At 48.0% G+C, this 25625-nt stretch overlaps 1 protein-coding gene across 2 annotated transcripts; it reads right to left on the bottom strand.

Moving 5' to 3' along the window:
* Positions 1 to 479: 479 nt before the first annotated feature.
* Positions 480 to 25403, bottom strand: ENTPD4 (ectonucleoside triphosphate diphosphohydrolase 4). Of its 2 annotated transcripts, none has more exons than XM_073588595.1 (13): positions 25150 to 25403; positions 23787 to 23886; positions 22754 to 22951; positions 20858 to 21063; positions 14571 to 14721; positions 14131 to 14234; positions 13962 to 14021; positions 13748 to 13878; positions 11847 to 12013; positions 11438 to 11762; positions 10174 to 10259; positions 9880 to 10041; positions 480 to 6556 (listed from the first exon to the last, which is right to left on the bottom strand). In XM_073588595.1, exons 2-13 carry the CDS (start codon positions 23792 to 23794, stop codon positions 6328 to 6330), a joined length of 1827 nt encoding a protein of 608 aa, XP_073444696.1. In that variant the 5' UTR covers positions 23795 to 23886; positions 25150 to 25403; the 3' UTR covers positions 480 to 6327. The 2 variants fall into 2 exon arrangements, with proteins under 2 accessions (XP_073444696.1, XP_073444695.1); XM_073588594.1 differs by having other exon boundaries at positions 13724 to 13878; positions 25150 to 25402.
* Between the last annotated feature and the right edge of the window lie 222 nt (positions 25404 to 25625).

Here is a 25625-nt window from a genome sequence, read left to right as displayed (position 1 = left end):
CCACCCTCTTTATTATGTTTGGTGTGGAATTATATCCAATTTGGCTTTAGGACAATTCTTTCTGTGTTTTTTCATTTAAGACAAATTAAATGAAGATAATAATACCAAAGAATTTGTGCTTACAATCATTTTCAGGAAGAAACTGAGTATTATCTGACAGAATTGCAGGGGTGTCAATACTTTTGGCCACAACTGTAACATAATCTGAACCCATCATGTCACACTGACACGTCACCAGGCGACATCATGCTCATATATGGGATTTCATGTATCATGGAGAAAGGATATGCAAATATCTTCTTCATAGAGAAAGAGGTCTAGAATAGTGATGAGTGAATGTGCTGGGATAAGGTGTTATATGAGCATGCTCAGGTGCTAACCGAGTGTCTTAGACATGCTTGAAAACTATGTTTGAGTCTCCACGGCTGCATGTCTCGCAGCAGTTGCGGCCATCTAACAAACAGGCAATTTCTGCATGACTTGCGACTGTCTTAACAGCTGAGAGGACACAAACATATTTTTCAAGCATGTTGAAGACACTCAGCACCCGAGCATGCTCAGATAACACCTCATCAGAGAGCGCTCGCTCACTAGTGTGGAACTCCAGTGCCACCTATTGGGTGTAGGAATCATAAAAGTCAATTTTGACCCTTTAATGAGCCTTTCCACGATTAAGGGTATGTGCCCGTGATCAGTAAACGCTGTGTGTCGGACACTGCGTACTTGTGCAGCGTCCAGATGTTACAGCACAGTGGATGGGATTTCAAGAAATTCCATGTCCACTATATTCGCAGGCAGGTTTTGGGGTGTCTCATCTGCACTTGCGAGGGGCAAAGACCCTGAAACATGTCTGCAAATAGAGCATCTTGCTCTGCATTTTATCATCATGGGGCAAAGTTTGGGATTTCCCGTTGATTCCACTGGCGCAAATTCAGTTTCCCCCTACAGTAATTTTGTGTGCACCACTTACTTTGATCCAAATTTTTGTGCCATTTTGCTAAAGGTGTAACTTTTTGTGCTATGGAGCCACAAAACTGCTCAAAGACAACAAAAAGACCATTTATGAGAGATTTTCCAACTCCAAAGGTCAGAGCCCCATTGATTTTTTATAGGGTTCAGGTGCAGTTCTTGCACCCAGACCAAACTTTGGACTCAAGTTTGGTCAAACCCGAACTTCCATGGGTTGGCTCATCCCTACACAAGACAAAAAAAATGTGACGTAAAGAAAAAAAAAAACTGCATATGATGAATTCGGGCCTTTGACTTCTATATAAATGAGGACAATTGTGAGAGACATTTGGGGGAAAATTACCATCAGTGAATTTGTAAAAATTTTTGCTTGTAGGGTCATTGCGCCAAATTTATCAAAGTGTTGCATGATAAAACTTGCCGTATCTGTACATATATAACAGTTCATTATTAGGCCGGGATCACACAAGCAAGGAATACGGCCGAATCTCGCATGTTAATACCCGGCACTCGGGAGCGGAGCATGCTGCTCCATGTATTGCTATGCGGCCGCACGCTCCGCTCCGCGTGCCGGTGGCAGTGCCGGGTATTAATATGTGTGACCCTGGCCTTAGGTTGTTACATTGAAGAGACGTTTTTTTTACATCTCAATTCATAAAACCAGGTTTAAGTCCAGCTTGCATAGCTAACCAAATCAACTTTATAAAAATAGCAAGAGCGGCATAAAAATTGCAAAAAACATGAACATTTTGGAGCAAAATAAGATTTGAAGCTTTTTTAAGCAGGAAAACTAGTGCAAAAGCCTTGAAACATTCCCCTTATTGTGCAATGATATAAAGGACTCATACACATGGCTGCGTCATGCAAGATTGCCGTATTGTGGATATAATCCATCTGGCAATTTTTGCCCACGCAGTAGTTCTGGTCACGGCCTCTGGACCGTTCCAGGGTTTCTTGACATGAACCAACCGTCTCGTAGAGATACGAGTGTACAACCCCTTTAGACTATCCGAACGCTCCATTCCAAGAAGCTTCATCCTGAAAGGGCCTAAGCCTCCTCGTCATGGAGTGGTTAAGTACTGGTGAACTCAAGCATGACGGCAGCGAGACAAGGAAGATGTGTGAGCCTTTGACACTTAGGAGCACAAGGTCATGCTCAGAGATGACGGCAGAGCTATAATGTAGTCATAACATGGATGTATATCCTAGGTATAAGGTTACCAAGGATCAGAAGAGAGCCTTATAGCCATGAGTAGTAAGCCGACTGGGTGGGACAAGGTGGCATTATCACCTTTTCTCTGGTCTATGTGACCCAGTGTAGTGAATGAATGACGTACTCAAGTATCCATGAAGAGGAGAGATTTTTGGTGTCAATGTGTCTCAGAAGTTCACATGAAGGGTCAAAGATCAAGACACCTAGCATTGTACGGCCTTCATGCCTCCTGCCTAATGATCTCAAGAAGCTTTTGTGGTCCTTGTTGTGACACGGAAATAAAACACAAACAGAGCCTTTGTGAAGATCAGCCACCAGCACCGGCTCATGCTTTTACACAGGTAATATAGCTCATGAGGCCGGATGGGGTCAGGAAAATTAGGATTAATGAAATCCTTTCTATCAGCGTTCATCCTCTCTCGTCATTGCAGCTGAAAACACAGGGTGTGGCTGAGACAAAAGCCAAGTGGGATGCCATGACATCAAGGGGACAAGGACAAATGACAAGACATTAGGATGATGGGGGCTAAGGAGAAAGAAAGGAGCACATAACAGACATCTGGGTTTGGACATGTGAAGTCTAACAGACACAAGGAGGGATTCACATGACAGTCCAGCCATCACATGACAATATGACTGTGTACAATCAAGAAAAATTTTGTGGAAGATACAAGACATACCCTATGTGGACAGAAGTATTGGGACACACATCTTACTCACTGAATCCAGGTTTGCCATTCAGTCCCATTGCCCCCGGTGTGTAACCTCCGGCCCCTCACCATGTCGTCTGGTTTATTAACATGTGACATAATGGTCAGTGGTAAAGATCTCAGATACCAGGGAGGTCCTGAAATAGGAGCCACCAAGGTACCAAGTCATGACATATCTTCCTTCTTTGATATTCCTAAGCTTTTCATGGTCGAGCAGCTCATGTAAGCCTGGCCTCACCAAGCACAATACCAAGCGTCCGTTGAAGTTGTCTAAAACATGCAGCACCTGGAGCAATGGAGGGATGATCTCTGAAGCGACGGATCGCACATCTCCATCTGCCATCTGATGGGCGAGTCTGGGTTTGGTGACTGCCAGAAGGAGGTTTCCTGCCTGACCACATTGTGCCATCTGTAGTTTGGTGGAAGAGGGATAATGCTATGGAGTTGTTCTTCAGGGGTCGGCCTATGCCCCTCCGTTCTGCCTCAGTATACAAGATACTGTGGACAATTGTAGTTTCCATCTTTTTAGAACATTTTGGGGAAGGTTGATTTATGTTCATCGTGACTGTGCCCAGTGCACAAAGCAAGGTCCATAACAACAAGGTTGGGTGAGTTTGGTGTAGAAGAACATGATCGATCGCACAGAGCGCAGACCTCAGCCCCATCCAACAATTTTGGGATGAGCTAGAACGAATATTGCAAGCCAGACATTTCTACTTTATTTTCTGTAACTCATTATGGGCCAGCATATCGGCTGAGCTGCTAGACTGGATTCACCGTACCACAGGACCCAGAATGAACATCTCCATCGACCTCCATGAGACTGTTGTGGGCATGCTCTGTACCCTGTGCCGAGAAAGCTGTGCAGGTAGGGGCAGAAGTAGAGAACCACTTGTAGCAGAGTTTCTCTACAATAATAAAGCCCACCTATACTTGCACATTTATGTTCTGGGGTCTACATGACATCTATAACATAAGTGTGCAAGTATGTACACCCACCCACAATGAAATACTGCCCAGGAAACAGGTCTTAACTATAAAGCTTTTTCAGGGTTAATTGCCCAATCTGCAGACCGTAGTCACGTTCCTACAAACAATACACGTGACTAAAAATATTTGAGTGGGGCTTTACAACTAAGGCGCATCACACGTTCTTCCGTGTCTCTATTTCCGACACCCTGTTGTTACCATGCTGCACAGGCACTCACATATGTTTTCGGTATGAGGAGGGTCCTGGAGGCAGGAGACATCTTGATTTAATAAATGCATGAAGCTTCCAGCTGGAAACAAGAATGTTTCTGTGAAGGTCTGCAGCTTCAGAACAAAAAAACGCCACAATTACAAAAGATTTTTTTTTTCTATTTTACTTAAAATAAAAAAAATTATAAATTAACAAAGGGGATGACACAACAAAACAGAAAAAAAAAAAAAAACATCCACAAGTGAACTTCAAATGGACCTGGGAGGAGTGACGTCAGGAAGAATAAGGCAGGTAGAGACGTGAAGATCAAGCAGAAGCCATGGACAGAGCAGAATGGGGAGGACGGGCAAGTGAGAGAGAACACGGAGAACTGGGCAGAGGATAACAGAGACCGGGCTGGCAACACTCAGGCATTTTTTGCAGTCCGTCTTTCCAGCTGGAATCTGGTTGACGTCAACACTCGGAGAATGGAGAGTGTCCCAAACAGAGTTATTAAAGGAAAATAAGAAGCTGTTTATGGGACACGTCCCCGGCCGAGGTCCATCAGGACATTAGAATTGCAGAGCAATAGCTACTAGTTTTTACTCTGCGACAATCAAATTAAAGGAGAAGTTCAATCCATAAAGCAACAATGGACAGAAGCGTCTCCATCATCGGCTTCTATGTGTATCCACGTACATATGCCGAGAACTAGGTATATCGGGACTTACCCCAGGAAATAGACTTCTTTATACAGAGACACACAGTACGGCCTCCTGTGTAGATTATGCATCAAACCCCACTGCCGACCCAATCTTCACCAATTGCCTTGAATGTAGAAATACAACCTCAGGTCTCATACACCAGTGGCTCCACTTAAATATGGAGGAGAAAAAAAAAATAATGTCTACGATTCAAGATATGGCACCTACCGGACTGTCTGAGCTGCAGTACCAGATGCAGCCACACGCATAAGGATGGTGCTGTGCCTTGTACTGCAGTGACGGAGTTGTGCCGACTGGTGGTGCACTATCCCACTGACCATAAAATATTTTTGGCTGTTAATCAAAGAAGTGTGTGTGTCGGGGGGGGGGGGGGGGGTAATAAAAGAATAAAAAAAAAAAAAATTACTTACCACTGAAATGGCTTTGGAGATTTTATATATATATATATATATATATATATATATATATATATATATATATTATTTCACCCGACTAATGCTCAGATGTCCATATTTTTTTGTTTGTTTTGCATAAAGGATATAATGGAGAACATGGATAGAACATATATGTGGAAGCTGGACGTCTGAATGAGGCATAAGAAATAGGACAAAAAGGGTACAGGGTGTCCAGAGATCCAGAGGTTGTATCCCTAGATTGCGGTCAGTACTGGTGGTCAGAACCCCCTCTTTAAGGCATGCATTATGACCGAGGACTGACACGTGTCCCGCCAGTTCCATTTCTGGGAGTGAGACCGCATCTGCAAGCATTTATTTGCAAATTTAGGAATCCTTTTACTGTAGAGAACAAGTGTCCTCGGAAAATGCTTGCACTTACACAATCATCAGTCACATTTATCCCCCTGCGGCTTAACTCTTCAGAGACCGGTCATGGATAGCAGCAGCTGTTCCTACGAAGCATACAAGTCATAAGAGCAGTAAGAGAAGGAGGCAAAGCTTTGATGGAAGCGGCAGGTACAGATAGAAGAGAAAGGTGAAAACTTGGTGAGATTGCCCCTTTTACCCGGAGAAGGCATTTTATCGTGGATTAACCAATGACAATCCTTTGAATCTTCTAGAAATGAGGGACATCAGTGAGGGACGATGCGGCGGATATACGAGATCTGGCACCCAGTGAATAAGTCCTGATTTAGCTCATGTCATGGTTGCCCTTAAGTGTCCGTAAAGAAAATACAGAGCTTCCTACTGACCTTCTCGGAAGCTTACATGGATCATTCACAGGCTCCTTGCAGTTAATGGGGACCATGATCCTCACACTAATATTACTGACAAGACATAAGACCCTGAGACTTAAAACATGGCTTTCAATTAGTTGCCTTTTCTCATGTTGGACATGGCTGATTCAAGAGCCATGTTTACCCCCATAATGCCAGACTTGTACCATATCCAACCCCTCACCATTAAAAGGACCCAATGGACAGTTCACATTGGTCCCTTTAGGAGTGACAGTGAGGTCAGAAGTCTTTCCATCCAGCAGGGTTAAGAAGATGTGCAACATATTGCTACTAGTACTTTACAAGGGGCTGGGAAGCCCTGATGGCTGTAACCCTTGCTCCACCCATAGGGCAGAAGATGAGGTGTTCCTCTGCATTCGGCGGTGGATACGGCGCAGCCTCAGCAGGTATAACATAATGGAGAGCAGGACCACGAGGAAACAGACCAAGAACAGATAATGGTTGTACACAAAGGATGCTCCTCGCCAGTGAGGGTGGCTGCCATGGAACTGCTCCTGCTGGATGTCCCTGAGGGCGACAAGAGCACAAACAGAGATTTGGTGTGGAGATCACAGCATTATGTACTCACACCTAAGGAACGGAGTAAGTCAGGAGGCACAATCTTCTCAGGTCCGAGACCCACATTGTCAAATTCCACAAATTCCATAGGCCACAAGAAAACCTAAGGTAGTATCATGGTCTGGAACATTTATAAAATACAGGTAGAGACTCCCCACTTATCCTGAAAATGAGGAGTCAGCTTCTCGCCTTTTAGCAATCTAGAAAGGAGTAGACATTGCCTGCATGGGGTGCGCTCTACTGGGCTTAACGTCACATGCTAAAGGGTTTCCCTCCTCCCATAAACTACACTGGGGAAAGCCTCATTTAGTGGCCCCCTCTCTACGTCATCGGCTCCTGTCTGGAGGGCTACATAGGGGTCATTAGACCCCATTCTGCTAATATTTGGGGAGTTGTAGAGAGACACACAGTGAACCATAGGTATATAGGCATTCTTGCTCTGCACTACATTACACCTCTTGTTGTCTCTACATATCAGAAACCAACAGGAACTGTGGGCACTCACATGTATATTTCTTTTAATTAAAAGTGTATATATGTGCATATAGTGCAGTGTGGGTGTATTATTATGCTCACCTACTGCTGCTCTCTCCGGTGTCCATCACTGTTCTCCTTCGCTTCTGAGTGACGCCACAGCAATTACAACTAGTCGGCTAACTATGGGTGAGCCGGAAGTATGTTTTACAATGAAAGTCTATGGAGCTTTGTTCGGACGCCCCATAGACTTACACTGTAAGGGCACAGTCAGGCGGCTGTATTATTCAAGTGAGGATCAAATTGTAAAATCCTCAGACTGGCGATCAGCTCTCCTGACCTGAGCGTGACAGCATGCATTTCTATGCAGCTGTCACGCTCCGGTCACGAGAGCCAACGGCAAAGTCCGAGGATTGCGATGCGATAGTAATACAGCCATCCGACTACGCCATAAAAGTCACCTGAACATCATGCAGAGACCAGTGTCACCCCAGAGAGTCTGAAAAGCGGTGACATCACCCCGAAGAGTCTGCAGAGCGGCGACGTCACCCCAAAGAGTCTACAGAGCGGCGATGTCACCCCAAAGAGTCTGCAGAGCGGTGACGTCACTCAGAAGAGGAGAAGAACGGTGCTGGACACCGAAGGAAGCAGCATAGGGTGAGTATATTAACACATTACATTACATGCACATACACAAATGTAATTTAAAAAAAATACCGCTTATACATGGAAGTGCTTTTTTAAAGTGGTTGCGACTCATGAGCAATTTTATTTTTTTATGATCTGTCAAGTACTTAATTTGGTTATTTCCAATGCTGCCAATTCACAGCAGACAGGAATTTCTGGAATAGCTAAATGGAAGTTCTAAATGGATGATTAAACTAAGGCCGCGTTCACATGTTCAGTGTTTGGTCAGTATTTGCAAGCCAAAAAAAGGAGTGGACCAATCAGAGGAAAAGTATCATAGAAACACATCTCCACTTCTGTATTTATCACCTATTCCTAATTTTGGCTTAAAATACTGATCTAAAATAAAGAATGTGGCCTTAGATTTTATCAGCAAGTGCAGCAAACGCCCTTCCGGATCAGGCACTTTGTGTCGGTTTCTTGGTAATGGGCAGTATTCCAGACATCGTATACCCCAGGATTAGGGGTGCCCTGATCTTCCTATATACATCATGCCTCTAGTAGAGTCAGTATAGATTTTCATATCACATTTTGTGTTCCTTGTGAATGCCTTCTCCCATGCATCTATTTGACATTTATATGACGTTCTTTATAAATAGTCACCAAATATTTGCATTTACACTTGAATGCTTGCATGTGCTTCCATCAGCCTAAAGTCAGGAAACCAATGTATGCATATAAAAAAAATAATCCATATAACCAATGAGACAGATAATTCCTAACTAATAAAGCTTATTACACTGGTCAACAGCATTTTTGGTGCCAAAGATATTTCATCGAATTTAGGGTATTTTTGGGGTGCTGATTCTGAATATGTCATCAGTTTTGCCAGATTGGCTCAAGTTTTTGAGATTTTTGGTATCTTATTTATAGCACTTGTTGGTAAATGCGACGCATCATCTCATTAATTTCTTTGGATTAGTACTTGAACTGAGCAGTTCTCAATATAGTTTTGTGTTAATTAGTGTTCTAAAAGTTTGTTCATAGCTTGATTTTTGCACTAACTTTATGTTGTTGTCTGTTTTCCAGTGAAAAGCATGAACTCATCATGAAGAAGTTGTCTTAACGATCCAGACTCATTCTGTTACATTTGTGGTGAATATACACTGCCAAAACATAGAAGAAACATAACACACTTCGTAAAAAAAGTGTATTTTGCCTATTTTGGGGTTATGCTTGGGGACCAAGACAAGTTTTGGGCACCACACATAGTGTGCAAAGCATGTATCGAATTATTACGAAAATGGAGCAAAGGACAAAGAAAAAGCTTCAAATTTGGTGTTCCAATGGTGTGGAGAGAGCCAAAAAATCATCATGATGACTGTTATTTCTGTGCAGTGCAAGTGCAAGGATTCAATAAGCATAAGAAACGAAAATGGGAGTAACATGGAATCTGCAAGAAGGCCTGTCCCTCATTGTGAAGATGTGCCTGTACCTGTGTTTACCATAAATAACAGTCATCATGATGATTTTTTGGCTCTCTCCACACCATTGGAACACCAAATTTGAAGCTTTTTCTTTGTCCTTTGCTCCATTTTCGTAATAATTCGATACATGCTTTGCACACTATGTGTGGTGCCCAAAACTTGTCTTGGTCCCCAAGCATAACCCCAAAATAGGCAAAATACACTTTTTTTACGAAGTGTGTTATGTTTCTTCTATGTTTTGGCAGTGTATATTCACCACAAATGTAACAGAATGAGTCTGGATCGTTAAGACAACTTCTTCATGATGAGTTCATGCTTTTCACTGGAAAACAGACAACAACATAAAGTTAGTGCAAAAATCAAGCTATGAACAAACTTTTAGAACACTAATTAACACAAAACTATATTGAGAACTGCTCAGTTCAAGTACTAATCCAAAGAAATTAATGAGATGATGCGTCGCATTTACCAACAAGTGCTATAAATAAGATACCAAAAATCTCAAAAACTTGAGCCAATCTGGCAAAACTGATGACATATTCAGAATCAGCACCCCAAAAATACCCCAAATTCATTAAAATATTTTGGACACCAGAAAAAAAATTTTTTTTCGTTGACCTGTGTTATTATGGACTAACATTAAGAAAACGTTACTGCTCCCCCCCCCCCACACACACTTTTTACCTCAATGGCAAGAATCTAGTCCGGTATAATATGGCTCCGAGCGTCCACTGAACCTCCTTGTCATACACTTGCAGGACCGTCTTGAGGTTGCTGTAGTTGGAGGGGAATGAGAAGCCTGTATGGAAAACCTCATACATCCAGGCAGATTTAAAGCACTGGTACCTAGAATAAAGAAAAATCCATACCATACGTCACCTCTCTTCAGTTATTGAATATTCGCACATATATGTTACTGAGTGTCGCCCCTCTTTCACCAGGGATAATATAGCGAGCACTGATCTGTACGATACTCACTTAAGCCGATGCAGGTCGGCATGGGATGCATAGAGGCCACGATCAAATCTCTCCTTTAAAATTGACCATTTGGTGGCACAGTAATCCTAAGGAAAAAAAATATATATATATATATTTTTTTTATTGGCACTCTAATTGGACCCTTGGTCTTCATCGGACCAAGTTGTTGCCCCAGAAGAATCATCAGAGCAGACGCGACTTTCCCACCCAGACACATTTGCCACCGGGATAAGGCTTTGGCACTTCTCCTGGAAACTGCCTGAAAGACGTAGTAGTAGCAGCCTAGAGTAGTAATGATATTTCTAGGACATGACAACATCTATGTAACAGACCATTTAGCATATTTAACATATGTGGAAAAAACAGAAATTTTTCCAAATAGCATTTCTTTTCCTATGTCCCCATGACAATACTTCCTGCTCCGCCTTCGGTTCCAATCTTAGAACATGCGATGATATTCTATACCCTCACATACTATATATGATGTTAAGCTAGATACATTAACAAAAATGAGAATTAAAAAAAAAAAAAAAAAAAGGTGATCATCCTTAACAGCAGGAAATGACCTATAAGTGAATGGCCAATCAGGCATTGCATACACACTTCGTTACTCTGGCGCTACCAAAGGAAAGTTTTCCCATTTCCACTTTTTCAGGCAACGGTGACTGGGAGACACAGGAGCCAATATGATTAAAGTAGCGCCATATTGGAAAATGCAAGTATCCCACTATCCATGGTGTGCGATCATACTGCCCAACTCTGCTGGAGACCAGAGTCCACATATTGCCCCTATGACAGTTTATCAGTAAGGGGGAAAGCTTTCTACCATTTATTTTAATATAAAGGGAGTTTTCCTTTAAGACAGTCTTTAAAGGGAATCTGTCAGGTTTAAAATGGTCTCTGATCTGCAGGCATCATGTTATACACCAGGTGGAGCTGATAAGATTGTTATACATTTCAGTAGGATAAGTTTCGGTAAAACTTGCTTTTTAAGCATTGAAATCCCTGGTGGAGTCCATTAGGCGGTCGTACTAAGGGATTGACGGTCTTCTCTGTAGGACTGTGCATGCAAAAATAGCTGTCAACCACTAATATGACCATCTGGACCCCACCAGGGATTTCAATGAATAAAATCCAAATTATACTGAATATTTTCCCACTAACCTCTATATCATCCGCTCAGCTTCTCCTCTATACTGTGCTGTCCACAGATCGGACTGCATGTAGAACGTGACAAGTTCCTTTTAAGTTATCCTCCCCTTACCTTTGCTGCTGGGAGGAATCGCTCTGATCTGTAGTCGCCCCCCATGCGCAGTACGTCCTCTGTGCAGTAGTAGAACTCTGAGAAACCGTAGAACTCGCTGTTGTGATAGGGCAGAGGAGGCTGGTAAATGCCATTTAATGTTGTCTGCGTCTCGTTGGACAAGTTCATTAGGGGCTGGATGATTTGACGGCAGACGTGAAAGTCACCAGTGCCGCGTAAGAATAAGGTCTGCCCCCCCTGCTTAATTGTATCTGGGATGTCTGAAGGAAGGCACGGGTCCAGATATGGCACATCTTCGCTCAGCCCAACCTTCTTCCCTAGAAGTCTGGGAGAAATATCAGTGATCAGAATACTCCTTTACTGCCCATACGTGGCCTTTATATATAAATGGACTGAGTCCCACACTAACCTGTTCTTTTCCATCGTTCTGGAGAAGACGTATTCTTCATACCTCTGTCTAGCAGCATTGCCCCCAAATCCTAGGAAAGTGGCCACATAAACTCTGTACACGTGCTGGGTCTCGTGGGCATCACAGCCAAGGTTGAACTCTGCCAGCAGGTTCTTAGCCATGTCTTCCTGCGGACGGATGGAAAGGTGGGAAAGATGTCAGATGGCAGCTAAGTGTGAACAGTACATGGAGGCCACATGGAAACACAGCAAGCACTTAATGGATAGAAATGTCTTACACAGAAGAATGCGCCCACAAGGAAACTTTCATCCCCATCAACCTGAGGTGCTGGAGTAAGAGCTCACCTGGAGCTCTGGGGACAATAATTTGGGGTTATAATGTTGCAATTAGTTTAGTCGGTCTTTTTCTCCCTGAAGCATCAAGTAAAGGAGGAATTTGATACTAGAGAGATACACGTATGCTGTCCAGGGCTTAGATATTGGAGACAATGGTGTCTAAATCAGGGATGGCCCAAAAAATATATTTTACATTTACTTCTTCACAGAGAATGCGATAAAAACCGGCTGCCGTCACATATTTCAAGCTGCAACCCATCCTAGTCATATGTCAGGATGGGCTGCAGCCTGAAGAAACACTGCTCGGGACATATGTCTTGATTGTTAGAGGAGCAGCATAAAGAGCACGGTTGTGACAGGAGAAAAATAAAAAACTTCTCAGTTGCTGAGCAGGCTTTTGTTCCCTCTTCTGCTTCAGTCTTGCTGCATGCTCAGTCAGTCCCCCAGTCCTGTTGTACAGCTCTCAGATGGATTTAGCAGAACGGCTTTATAAATGAGCCCTGGGCAGGATGAAGCTGGAGAAAAGCGACAAGATTTTTTTTTATTTTTATTCCATCACAGCCTTGCTCACACGGCTGTTTGAGCAGATCAGCTAAGTTGTGTTCACAATGCTGCTCCTGATAATTGGGACAGCTCTTCAACGGCGTTTCCTCAGGCAGCAGCTCGTTCTGACACCTTGATGTTCAGAGTCGAATCAGCAAAATCTAAAAGTACAGGAGCGTCTGTTCAATGTATGAATTAGGGTTGTAGATCCGGGGACCTCCTGTACAACACATCAATCACTATAAACGGGGGACGTTTCACCGGTGTAGTACAGTATATCACTATGAAGGATGAGCAAATATTACTGCAGTAGTTACTGGAGCTGCAGCACTGTGTGTGAATGCTTTTATTGTCTGCTGTATTATTAACCCCCTTGTTTGTTCAGTAATTAGTGTTTTCCACGTGTACAGTACTCGACTCTCGCTCCTAGAGATTGTGATAATGTAATCTTCACTAAACCAATAAATGAGAGAGGCTCCGCCAAGTAGTAGCACGCACGTCAGAAATAATTCCAGGGAGACATCCATTAGATGAAATCTGACATCAGTTACTTGTTACTTTGGCTTCTTGCTTCCAGACTTCTGAAATCATACAGCCACATATACAGTAGACCTTACTAAGTGACTTATAGTCACGTTTTATGACTCTGCTTCACCCGTGGCTTTTCCAGCACCATCATGAGCGAGTGTCAAGTATGGGGTGGGCTCAGTTCCTCAGCCCTTTAAACACACCTGCACCCGATGTAGAATGAACTATTACACCCCATATATATATAATGATATATAATGCATTTGCTGTTATATGGAGGAGGGATAATATCACATGCAGTATTCAGATCACTTCAAAATCTCGGCCCAGCTGTATCCAGGTTGTGTAAACCCATAGGAGAAACTTATATGCGCCGAGACGTTTATTATTGGTCTCTAGTGACTATAAAAATAAATTAAAAAAAAAGCATAATAAAATCAAATGAAAAAGTAAAGGATTACTGATAATGACCTGCTGAGAGGAGGCAAAGCTTACACTTTTAGGTACTTCATATGCGATCTGAGTGGACACCCCACCCATGTCCAAAATGCCAGCCGTGCGCTTGCGTAATATGGCGTCTTTTTTGTCGCTGCCAGGCACATTAACCTCAACCACTGCTTCATCCTCTGTGGGGATTAGAAGTGACAGGTAAGCAAAAGAGAAAGCAATGACTTTAAGGAGGTATCCTCCCCTCTGGAAATGTTCTCACCATCTTCTATGTGATCAAAGCGACCGAGAACAAAATTGATGCCGATCCAGGCGTACACTCCTAGAAAATCCAACAAATGGCTGTGAGGCAAACATCACTACACACAATGCTAACGTGGCTTTTATTATGGGAAGACGGAGCTCCGTACGGTCTTGGTCATCCACCATACCTTCTTGCTTTCCAGAGATGACTTCGGCGTGGGAGTCAGAGAAAAGAAAGTCATAGTGTACGGGGATATCCGTCCGTAGATCTTCAAGTATCGCCTCTTGCTGGCTGAAACAAATGCGTGCACTAAGTACATGCATGTATGTTGTGGACAAGGATGTGGGTCAGATATAGATTTACCAAAAGGCGGAAATATTTCACAGGCATAGATGCCAAACCACACTAGTTCAGAGGTCTGCAAAAGTACAAAAAAAAAAAACCCAAACATCTTGAGCTGAAGCAACACTAAGCAGATTTCCACATTCTGGTGAACCACCAATGAGCAGTTCCACAGCTGTGCAAGATGTCAGGCCTTGTGTGGTGAAATCCTATGCCAGAGAAATATGTGACCACGTGAGGCTGGAAGCTTTACTCTGAGGGATTTTAAGAAGGCCGACCTCTCACCTCTCAGTCAGGATCCGGAGCCCTGCAGTGCACAGAATATATAGGGGCGTCGATTTGTGCTTTTCCCTGGGAATGTGGCTGGAGGCGAAGTTCAGCAATGGCGAGATGTAGTCGCTGGCTTTCTCTGGGGTGGTGGCAAGCTCGGAAATACCTAGAAGTAAAATGTTGGTTGTTAGACGTGGCTTTGTGCCCAATTAAAGCAAAATGTGTCATGAGGCTATGACTTTGAGGTGACTTGAAAGCACTTTCCCATGGACCATCACACATGTACTGAAAATTAAAGCCACAATGACATAGTAGTTGTGTTCCTTAGGCAAATCAGTCACTATGTTTTTGCTTCCCCATCTGAGAGCAGCATGATGTAGGGGGTAGACACCCCAATTCCAGTGATGTGTCACTTACTGGGCTCTGTGCTGCAGTTTCGATAAAATCCCTGTTTTCTCTGCTGCAGATCAACCAGTTCTCCAAATGCTGAGTTCTGCAAAACCCCGCCCACACCACTGATTGGTTGCTTTCTGTGCACACTGTGCATAGGCAGAAATCTGCCAATCAGTGCTGGGGCGGGGTTATACAGAGCTCATGACTATGGAGGACTACATGGCCGCAGGTTTACTAGTCTTCTAGTGATAAAATCCATGCATTATCAGCGAGAGATTATCAAAACTACAGGAACAGCCCAGTAAGTGATACATCACCAGAGTAAGGGTTTATGCTGCTCTCAAATTAGGGAGCAAAAACCTGGTGACAGATTCACTTTAAAGGGGTTAAGGCTGAGGTTGTCCGTTTTCTTTCCCCCTTTAAAAATCTCTCCATGGTGGACTAAATAGAAAAATGCAGATACAAAAACCAACAGGACCCCTATTGTTTCTCTGCACCACTGTCCACGTCCCGTGGAGACGGGCTAGGGGTATCTACGGGCCGCAGCGATCGGGTACAGTGTGGAAGAGAGTACTAGAAGGTGGTCTCTCCCAGCTCGAATGGACCGTCACAGCTGCAGCAGTCACATAATGTTTCCTGCAAGAAGCAAAAAAAAAAAAAAAAGACTGGCGGGTGACAGCTGCGGTGCGGATGGATGGTGGGAGCAAGATAGGTATGAAAATTTTTTTACTTTTTTTTTCCTTTCAAGATGACCAGGGGTCCAAGTTTATTAAAGTATGAAAAAAAAAAAACAAGAACACACAACCCTTTAAAGTAATCTACAACTCCCTTCATGGTCTGTGCTGCACAAAAGGAAGATCAATTATTTTTACTAATAAATCTGAGTAGATCCTTTGGTGGATAATGGCGTCAGTCTCTGAGTCTAGCAGGATCTGCAGCGGGGGGGATGACAATGTGCTAGAGATGCGGGGTGACACATGGAGCAGAAGGCGCTCCGGGCTGTGCAGCGCTCACATTACAGCATTGCTGCTCCTTGCCTAGGAGATATAGTGAGACAGCTACACAAGGAAATTGTATTAGAGGCCACTGCCCTATATAAAGGCTGACTGTGGGCCTCTGTAAGGGAGGCCACGACTCTACAAATCAACATCACACCATGTAATAAGTATCTGCTTAAGAGCCTTTTTTCTGTGAGCTTTGCCTATGTTGAACACGTCCCCTCATTCTTCTTACATGTTAGACAATAGATCTGGTTACGGGTCTCATTTCCTATAGCTGTTTACAAAGGAGACATTTCCCTTTTCCGTTCCTGTACCCTCAGACTGGTTTAGCTAGTCCCTTTGACCTAAACATATTATTGACGCTGCAGAAAAGCTGGAGGGAAGCACTGATGACATTAATAAAGTTGCATAGAGCACAGCAATGAGGAAGGGTCCCTGTAATGGGGCCTTCGGGGTCATCTGTCAGTGATGGGAAGGTTTGGGATTCCTCGGTGCGAGTTGAGCGTATGACTGGAATGTGCAGATATGAGGACAGATCCCTCCTAGGCAGCGGCGTAGCATGAAGTTTGTGGGACCCAGTGCAAAATCTCTAACAGGGCCCGTAATTATCACAGGCCGATCTTAGCACTAGTCTTATCATATGGGCTAAAGGGATCTTTTAAAGCCCCTCAGGCCCAAATGCAAGTGTGCAACCCCTGCACCAATCACGGTTTTGGCAATCAGAGACCACGGATGATGCAGTAATGAGAACACCAGCACCACCTAGTGCCTGGATATTGGCAGTGCAGTTATAATATTGTACGGCACAGAACTCCTAGGGACTAAGTCCTATATTGACTCATATTCTAACACAGGAAGTCTGACTATGACCGGGATCACACATGCGAGAAACTCGGACAAGTCTCGCATCTTAATACCCGGCACTCAGGAGCGGAGCGTGCGGCTGCATGTATTTCTATGCAGCCGCACGCTCCGCTCCCGAGTGCCGGCAGCAGTGCCAGGTATTAAGAAGCGAGACTTGTCCGAGTTTCTCACATGTGTGATCCCGGCCTATTGCTGAGAAAAGCATTACAGCATTGACAGCCTAATGCACCATCCAGATGGGGCTCAGCCTTCATACTGTAGAAATGGAATCCTTCCATCAGCCCATAAAAAAATAGAAAACATACCAAAAAGTCCATGGGTGAAAAAGTGCAGTGCTCAGAAGGCCACTAAACACTGTGTGCGCCCCAAACATTGCTGATATTTGGCTGATGCTGGATTACAGATGATCGTGGGGGGCTACAAAGTGCTGGACGACCCCCCATCGATCTACTGAAGACCTCACCTAAAGATTTTGTATTTTAAATGCAGTGTAGGAAGAAAAAAATAAATACTTGCCAAGCTATACATATCCATCAATAATAAGTGAACTAACAAGAGGTTACTTTGGAAGCGCTCCCGGCTACTTACAGACTAGTCCGCTAGTAAGGAGATCAGCGATAAGTAAGGTCATTTTACATGGAAAGTTGCGTTGATAAAACGAGCACTGATGGACGATAGAAGTCATTACCGTGTGCAAGACACACATTCATGGTACAATAAATTGGATATATTTCTCTGTAAGTTGCTCCTCTCTGTCTACAATGTCACAAGGGGACATATTGGATACATAAAGCATTGATAGCTCATTGCAAAAGATGAGACGAAGGGCAAACAAGTGAGATCTCAGCGATCGTTCATTGAAATGTCCAGTATGAACAGATGATCTGTTCCAGATAATCCACCCATGGAAAAGTGACAGAACTTTACAGGTCATGGAGGAAATCCCTATGACAATAAATCTGCCGACTCACAGACAACAGGTACAGGGGCTACATGCTGCTTATAATTTTTTTTATTGATGACTTTCTCAAATAATAGGAGTGAGATAAATCAACCACCTATAAGAGATTTTTTACCCGCAAAGGCGGACCGTACTAGACACAACCTTTTGTTATTAATAGCACTTGGCGCTCATAACAACATACACCTCTCTCACCATGATCTCCTCCCCCCAGAGCGCCGGGCCCCCCTCCCTCCCTCCCACAGCGCCGGCCCGCCGGCCCTCCGCCCCCCTCCCTCCCACAGCGCCGGCCCTCCGCCCCCCTCCCCCACAGAGCGCCGGGCCCCCCTCCCTCCCTCCCACAGCGCCGGCCCTCCGCCCCCCTCCCCCACAGAGCGCCGGGCCCCCCTCCCTCCCTCCCACAGCGCCGGCCCTCCGCCCCCCTCCCCCACAGAGCGCCCTCCGCCCCCCTCCCCTCCCCCCCAGAGCGCCAGGCCCCCCCTCCCCTCCCACAGCGCCGGCCCTCCCCTCCCACAGCGCCGGCCCTCCGCCCCCTCCCTCCCACAGCGCCGGCCCTCCCCTCCCACAGCGCCGGCCCTCCGCCCCCTCCCTCCCACAGCGCCGGCCCTCCGCCCCTCTCCCCTCCCAGAGCGCCGGCCCTCCGCCCCCCTCCCCCCCCAGAGCGCCGGGCCCCCCTCCCTCCCACAGCGCCGGCCCTCCGCCCCCCTCCCCCCCAGAGCGCCGGGCCCCCCTCCCCCCCAGAGCGCCGGCCCTCCGCCCCCCTCCCCCCCAGAGCGCCGGGCCCCCCTCCCTCCCAGAGCGCCGGGCCCCCCTCCCCCCCCAGAGCGCCGGGCCCTCCGCCCCCCTCCCCCCCCAGAGCGCCGGGCCCCCCTCCCCCCCCAGAGCGCCGGGCCCTCCGCCCCCCTCCCCCCCCAGAGCGCCGGGCCCCCCTCCCCCCCCAGAGCGCCGGGCCCTCCGCCCCCCTCCAGAGCGCCGGGCCCCCCTCCCTTCAAGAGTGCCGGGCCCCCGCCCCCCTCCCTCCCAGAGCGCCGGGCCCCCCTCCCTCCCCCCAGAGCGCCGGGCCCCCCTCCCTCCCCAGAGCGCCCGCCCCCCTCCCTCCCCCCAGAGCGCCGGGCCCCCCTCCCTCCCCCCAGAGCGCCGGGCCCCCCTCCCTCCAAGAGCGCCGGACCCCGCCCCCTCCCTCCCCCCAGAGCGCCGGGCCCCCCTCCCTCCCCAGAGCGCCGGACCCCGCCCCCTCCCTCCCCCCAGAGCGCCGGGCCCCCCTCCCTCCCCCCAGAGCGCCGGGCCCCCGCCCCCTCCCTCCCCCCAGAGCGCCGGGCCACCCTCCCTCCCCAGAGCGCCGGGCCACCCTCCCTCTCCCTCCCCCCAGAGCGCCGGGCCACCCTCCCTCCCCAGAGCGCCGGGCCCCCCTCCTTTCAAGAGCGCCGGGCCCCCGCCCCCCTCCCTCCCCCCAGAGCGCCGGGCCCCCCTCCCTCCCCAGAGCGCCGGGCCCCCCTCCCTCCCAGAGCGCCGGGCCCCCCTCCTTTCAAGAGTGCCGGGCCCCCGCCCCCCTCCCTCCCAGAGCGCCGGGCCCCCCTCCCTCCCAGAGCGCCGGGCCCCCCTCCCTCCCAGAGCGCCGGGCCCCCGCCCCCCTCCCTCCCCCCAGAGCGCCGGGCCCCCCGCCCTCCCCAGAGCGCCGAGCCCCCCTCCTTTCAAGAGTCCCGGGCCCGCGCCCCCCTCTCTCCCAGAGCGCCGGGCCCCCCTCCTTCCCCCCAGAGCGCCGGGCCCCCGGCCCCCTCCCCAGAGCGCCGGGCCCCCCTCCCTCCCAGAGCGCCGGGCCCCCCTCCCTCCTCAGAGCGCCGGGCCCCCCTCCCTCCTCAGAGCGCCGGGCCCCCCTCCCTCCTCAGAGCGCCGGGCCCCCCTCCCTCCTCAGAGCGCCGGGCCCCCCTCCCTCCTCAGAGCGCCGGGCCCCCCTCCCTCCTCAGAGCGCCGGGCCCCCCTCCCTCCTCAGAGCGCCGGGCCCCCCTCCCTCCTCAGAGCGCCGGGCCCCCCTCCCTCCTCAGAGCGCCGGGCCCCCCTCCCTCCTCAGAGCGCCGGGCCCCCCTCCCTCCTCAGAGCGCCGGGCCCCCCTCCCTCCTCAGAGCGCCGGGCCCCCCTCCCTCCTCAGAGCGCCGGGCCCCCCTCCCTCCTCAGAGCACCGGGCCCCCCTCCCTCCTCAGAGCACCGGGCCCCCCTCCCTCCTCAGAGCACCGGGCCCCCCTCCCTCCTCAGAGCACCGGGCCTCCCTCCCTCCTCAGAGCACCGGGCCCCCCTCCCTCCTCAGAGCGCCGTTCTGATTCCTACATTATCACATAGAGATAACACGGCCTTTAAACAAGCAGCGATTAGGAGAACTGCTCTGAAAGCAGGAACAGGTGAGGGCCGGGATTGTGATTTTGCAGGACATAGGCTGACAGGGGAGGGGTAGGTCCACATTTTTCCCCAGGGCTCATAAAACTCAATTACACCACTGAATGAAAATAAGCAAAAATTAAAAAAAAACTTCAAACAATCCAAAAAGATAATATAATGGGTTAGAAGGCAAGCAATTTCTGAAATACTGTCGGTAATCCTAGAGGCCCCTCCTGTACACTAAGCAGCCACTCTGTGGATGCCAGTGAGATTACCATGTGGGTTTCCTAAAGACGTCACTAATCTCAGAACTTGGCACTTTATTATAAATCCAGATGCAGCAGTACGGGCATTATCGGCTTACGCTTCTCTAATATGTGACGGGACAATTACAGACCTAATATTAATGGGGGAGCAGGAAGAAGATGTACCATCACTGAAGAGATCATCTCGGGTAATGAAGATATCAGGACACTAGTAGCCAATCCTGGGATGACCGTTCAGGAAAGGCAAGGATGCACAGTGTCCTAGCCACTTTTCAGTGGAGGTTAATCAGCCAGAGACAGACCCCTCTGCCAACAGCTCAAAACATTGCCGTCCAACCCCCACATCCCTGACATCTGCTGCTGTGAGGCGTCAAGATGTCTCCATAAATATTATGAGTCCAAACCCTGACCATCACTGGGCTGGGATCTCATCACTTCTGTCATTACCTGGTTTGATCTTCATCACCACAGTCTTTCTGTTCTGGTCTCTCATCTGCTTTATATCCAGCAAGTCATGTGGATTGCCATTATGTCGGGGCCAGCAGTAGACAAATATCCGTGATCCGCTGCTTCCACAGTCCACCACTATCCCATAATTAATATTGGGGTTGCCTGTGTCAGTAGCTTCCATATCGGTAACACGAGCCAGGTATCTAAACAGCAAAATAACATAGCTGAGAGAAACCACATGGGGAACCCAGACACGTCACTGCAATCAGGATTACATTGAAAAAAAAAAAAAATTCTGTCTGATCAGAGAAAAAAAAAAAAAAAAAGACCCACATTAAAGTGTACTACCAGACATAACCTCTGCACAAGAGAGACGCTGTTTCTGAAAACAACACTAATTCATTTTTCTAATCCTAGGAGACACTTTTAGGGTGCATCTGTCATCAGACGACGACGCTGAAGCTTTGCCACTAGTGATGAGCGAACGTGCTCGGATAAGGTGTTATGAGAGCATTGCCTAATAAACAGGCAATCTCTGCATGTGTTGTGGATGTTAAGTAGCCGCGACACATGCAGCCGCGGGGACTCGAACATATTCTTCGAGCACGCCGAATATGCTCTAATAGCACCCGAGCATGCTCGGATAACACCTTATCAGAGCACGCGCGCTCATCACTATTTGCTACGAAAGAGCAGCATAACGTGGAAACAGGTCCGCTCTACTAGAAGGTAAAATACACAATATACACAACACATGGTTCTGGTGTATTTCTGGACCTCACCCTGCCCCAACTGATGGCTGGCTGCCGTGTACCTGTGTATATAGAGAATGGGGGGGGACGCAGAGAGACCGTAGAAATAAATACACTACGTGTCCCGTGTTCTCCGATCGCTCCCACCGAACCGCACAATTTATATTATGTGCTGCTTTTCCTAATTCAGGAGTGAACTTGCTCCAGTGCTATGCAAGACTTATACAGGCCAGCACAGTCTCATTCATATCCAATTAGTAATATTGTGACTTGTTACACTGCAAGACTATTGTGAACGAGTATTCCTAGTAAAGCTCGATCCCTGATAATCTTCAAGTCTAGGAAAGCTTGCAATCACCTGATAAGCGAGCAGAAAAGGTGAAGTAATTTTTTCATGCTGCACAAAAACATTATCATTCTCGGCTCAGCCTCATCCTGTGTAAAGAGGACTATGTTAGCCTATGAGTAATGAATAGTGATGAGCGCAAGTGCTCGTTACTACAGTCTGCCTAGGGTGATCGGATATGCACCGAGTATTGGGAGTGCTCGAGTGACATGTTCGAGACCCCGCGGATGCATGTTTCGCAGCTGATAGACAGCCACAAAACATGCGGGGATTGCCCGTGTTTGTTAGGCAATCCCCGCACGTTTTGTGGCTGTCTATCAGCTGCGAAACATGCAACTGCGAGAACGCGAGCACCAACGATACTCCGTGCATACCCAAGCACCCTCGGCAAACGTGATTAACGAGCACTTGCGCTCATCACCAGTAATGAATGATCACAGAGCATTCAGTGCGCTTTGTTAGAGTGTTCCGTCAGTGTAAACGACTGCCAAACATGTTGCTAATGGGTGACTCTTTAGTGCCACTGTCCGTTCCACCCCTGTAACAGGTGAAGGTATAACGGCTTAGAGTAGATAAATATAAGTAGAAGATCACGCTGCACTGCGGTGGAATGAAGCCGGTACAAGCTACTGTACGGAGAAAGAACGTGGCGATTATGTGCACAAGAAGCAACTTCTGACGAAAACCAGTTTATCCTGGACGAAAGGTAAAACCCTCCTTTCCTCCGGGCAGGCTGGGGGCCGGACTTTCTCCGTACAGTCACATTATTTAAAATAAAAGCCAAAAACATCTTACCTGTGATAGCGTCGGTCTCGCTGGGAACGGCCGTACTTAGTCCTGACCAGTAGCAGAGAGTAGATCAGAAAGAACAGGACGCTAACCACGGCACCAATAATCACCAGCTGCCGCAGAGTGGTATTCAGGGCCCGGGGGCACCCACCGGGGGATATACTGAAGTGCCACGAAGCGGGAAGGAGGCAGGATATGCTTAACCTGCAGGCAAACACAACACAACCAGTATGATCACTGCTTTCCAGAATGAAGCCGCTATAGAGAGCAATAAGCCCCTTTGATGCTGCTTACTTAAAATCTGATCAAAAATATTAATAACTGAATTTGCCCTTTATGTAAGACATGATAGACGATATATACTGCACCCCTGAACTAATGAGTACAAAGTGCCATAAGTATCTAATAGTGTCCCATCATCTTTCTGGAGGACGGGAACTCGCTGCGCCGCTCCCTCCAGTCACATTTATAACACCCATCCGAATAAATGGAGAAATGTTCTTATCCGCATCGACAGATAGATGTGGATTCCAGAGGTGTGACCAGCATCTATCGGGCAGTCACAGGCGGAAATGCCACAAATGTCCCAGATAATGCCCAAAAGTGTATTTGATCTTAAATAGGTTTTTCTTTATGACTAGTGTTGGAGTCCGACTTCTGGAACCTCAATCAATCCTGAGAATGAAGAGGACACAGTATTTTTGTAGTGCTGTGACCCCCTTCTCTGCTTTTTCCCTGGTGGCTGGGGGTCACTTTGCACAGACATACAAGTGGATGAGGGGGGGGCGGCTGCAGTCCTCTGCAGTGCCGGGGGGGGGGGGGGGGGGGCTGGGGCACCACTGTGCAAGGAAAAATAAGGGACAGTGAATGATGACGCAGCACTATACATTTGCACAGTCGGCCAAGCCGAGTGTCCATGTGTACGGGTGAGTCATGAGGTATAGCAGTCTGAAGACAATTATGTAAATGGTTTGGCCATGCTCGCCATGTTTACAGTCCCCTAAATTCCGACCACTTCTTCCTCAGGTCCGTCACTCACCTTCCCATTTTGAACTGACGTTCAGAGGAGCAGTTGTCACATTCAACCCATATTTGCTTCTTTGCTACCGAATTTCTTGCACTGAAGGGCTACCCATGACCTGCACAGAAAACACAGACAGCAGCGTTACCCAAAGGCTCATGGCGATGCCTCGTGGTGAGGATACAGACTGGCAGGTGCTCTGGTTTCATTAGACAGCGCTCCTCCACGGCACAGGGGAAGGTTCTGCCATTTCCCAGGATAGCTGGTATATAAGCCGCCATTTCTAAAGCCTCTGCTTTAGGTCTCTATATAGCAACTCTCATTAGGTCTAGAAGATGGAGCTGTGACTGGGCCACCAAGTGCTCACACGTTACATGGAGGAGTCTTCATCTTCTCGATGTTAGCAATGGAAATTTCCTGTCAACCGCTGCAAACAGAGATCTTGAAATTAATGTGGAACTTGCACAGGAACGAACACAAGACTAGAAAACCTCGCTACCCAAAACGAGACATTGAAGCCAATCCTCATCCGGAACTAGATGTTGTTTTAACCTTATATCGGCTGCAAAGGGGCCTTCTGCCAACGGGGGGGAGCAAAAGGGGCCTACTGCCAAACGGGGGGGGGGGGGGTGACCAAACAGGCCTCCTGCCCAATGGGGGGGGGGAGGGGGGCAAACGGAGCCTCCTGCCCAACGGGGGGGGGGAGCAAAAGGGGCCTACTGCCCAACGGGGGGGGAGCAAAAGGGGCCCCCTGCCCAACGGGGGGGTGAGCGAACGGGGGCCTCCTGCCCAACGGGGGGGGGGGGGGGAGCAAAAGGGGCCTCCTGCCCAATGGGGGGGGGAGCAAAAGGGGCCCCCTGCCCAACAGGGGGTGTGAGCAAACGGGGGCCTCCTGCCCAACGGGGGGGGGGGGGGGGTGAGCAAACGGGGGCCTCCTGCCCAACGGGGGGGGGGGGGTGAGCAAACGGGGCCTTGTGTGCGTGGGATCTCTATGTGTCACAGGGAGAGATCACATTTACTGCAATGAAAGAGCGGCAGACATGAGAGGACAGTGCAGGAGACTGCGGGGGCACCGGTGTTCTACAGATGACATCCATGGCCTTTATAACACCCGTGTGTACTGATCATGTACCAAACATACGTGACAACTCAAGGCAACATGGCCCCAGAAAGCAGAAGCTAACACTATATACAGGAAGCCGGGTCCCACAGGACCGCACACATAACACATGAATACACACGTAACACATTACTGTACGCACATATGACACGTATATCACATGTATGACATCACTACACACACACATTACATATAGGGCAGCCTCTGACTCCCGGTACGTGACGTCACTCACTTCCGTCCTCCGCCATTACCACACATTACCTGCTCGCCTCCCCCGGTGCCGTCAGCCGCCACCGTCGAGTGATGGACACGTCACCGCGGTCAGGTAGACGTCTCTTCCCAGGGGAGGGATGAGGGGAGGTGTATCCGCTGCCGGCGGCCCGTCCTCCCAGCCACAGGCCCGGTAACCAGGCGACCCTAGCAACCACCGAGCACCGGTCTATGCTCGCGAGATTACATGCTGAGGGGAACTTCCGGCCTCTCAGGCGCCATCTTTGGAGTGGGCAGAGATCAGAAGTGAGCTGAGGGAGCAGTGACTGCCCTAATGAGACGCTGCCCTCAGTAATGGAGCTGAAATACCCCATAAAGGATGCCAGACTGCACCCATAAGTCCTGCATTTCTATTTTTTTTTTCTTTGGGGGGGGTTGGTGACCAAAAAAGACCGCTGTGGCATTTTTAAAAGAAGCGGTTCACCATTTGGGATAATTAATTTTTATAATACAGAGCGTTTATTTTT

The sequence above is a fragment of the Dendrobates tinctorius genome, unplaced genomic scaffold, assembly GCF_039654945.1.
Source record: "Dendrobates tinctorius isolate UK_male_01 unplaced genomic scaffold, ASM3965494v1 ptg000104l, whole genome shotgun sequence".
In the NCBI taxonomy this organism is placed as follows: domain Eukaryota; kingdom Metazoa; phylum Chordata; class Amphibia; order Anura; family Dendrobatidae; genus Dendrobates; species Dendrobates tinctorius.
The sequence above is the reverse complement of the archived record's forward strand: the minus strand, read 5'-3'. Positions and strand labels throughout refer to the sequence as shown.

Excerpts from the sequence above, each read along its gene's own strand:
- ENTPD4 (XM_073588594.1), bottom strand. Across the intron at positions 14,722-20,857 it reads GGTGATGAAGATCAAACCAG|GTATTTCCGAGCTTGCCACC; the intron begins GTAATGACAGAA and ends TTTTACTTCTAG. Across the intron at positions 14,022-14,130 it reads CATCTCTGGAAAGCAAGAAG|GAGTGTACGCCTGGATCGGC; the intron begins GTATGGTGGATG and ends TGGATTTTCTAG.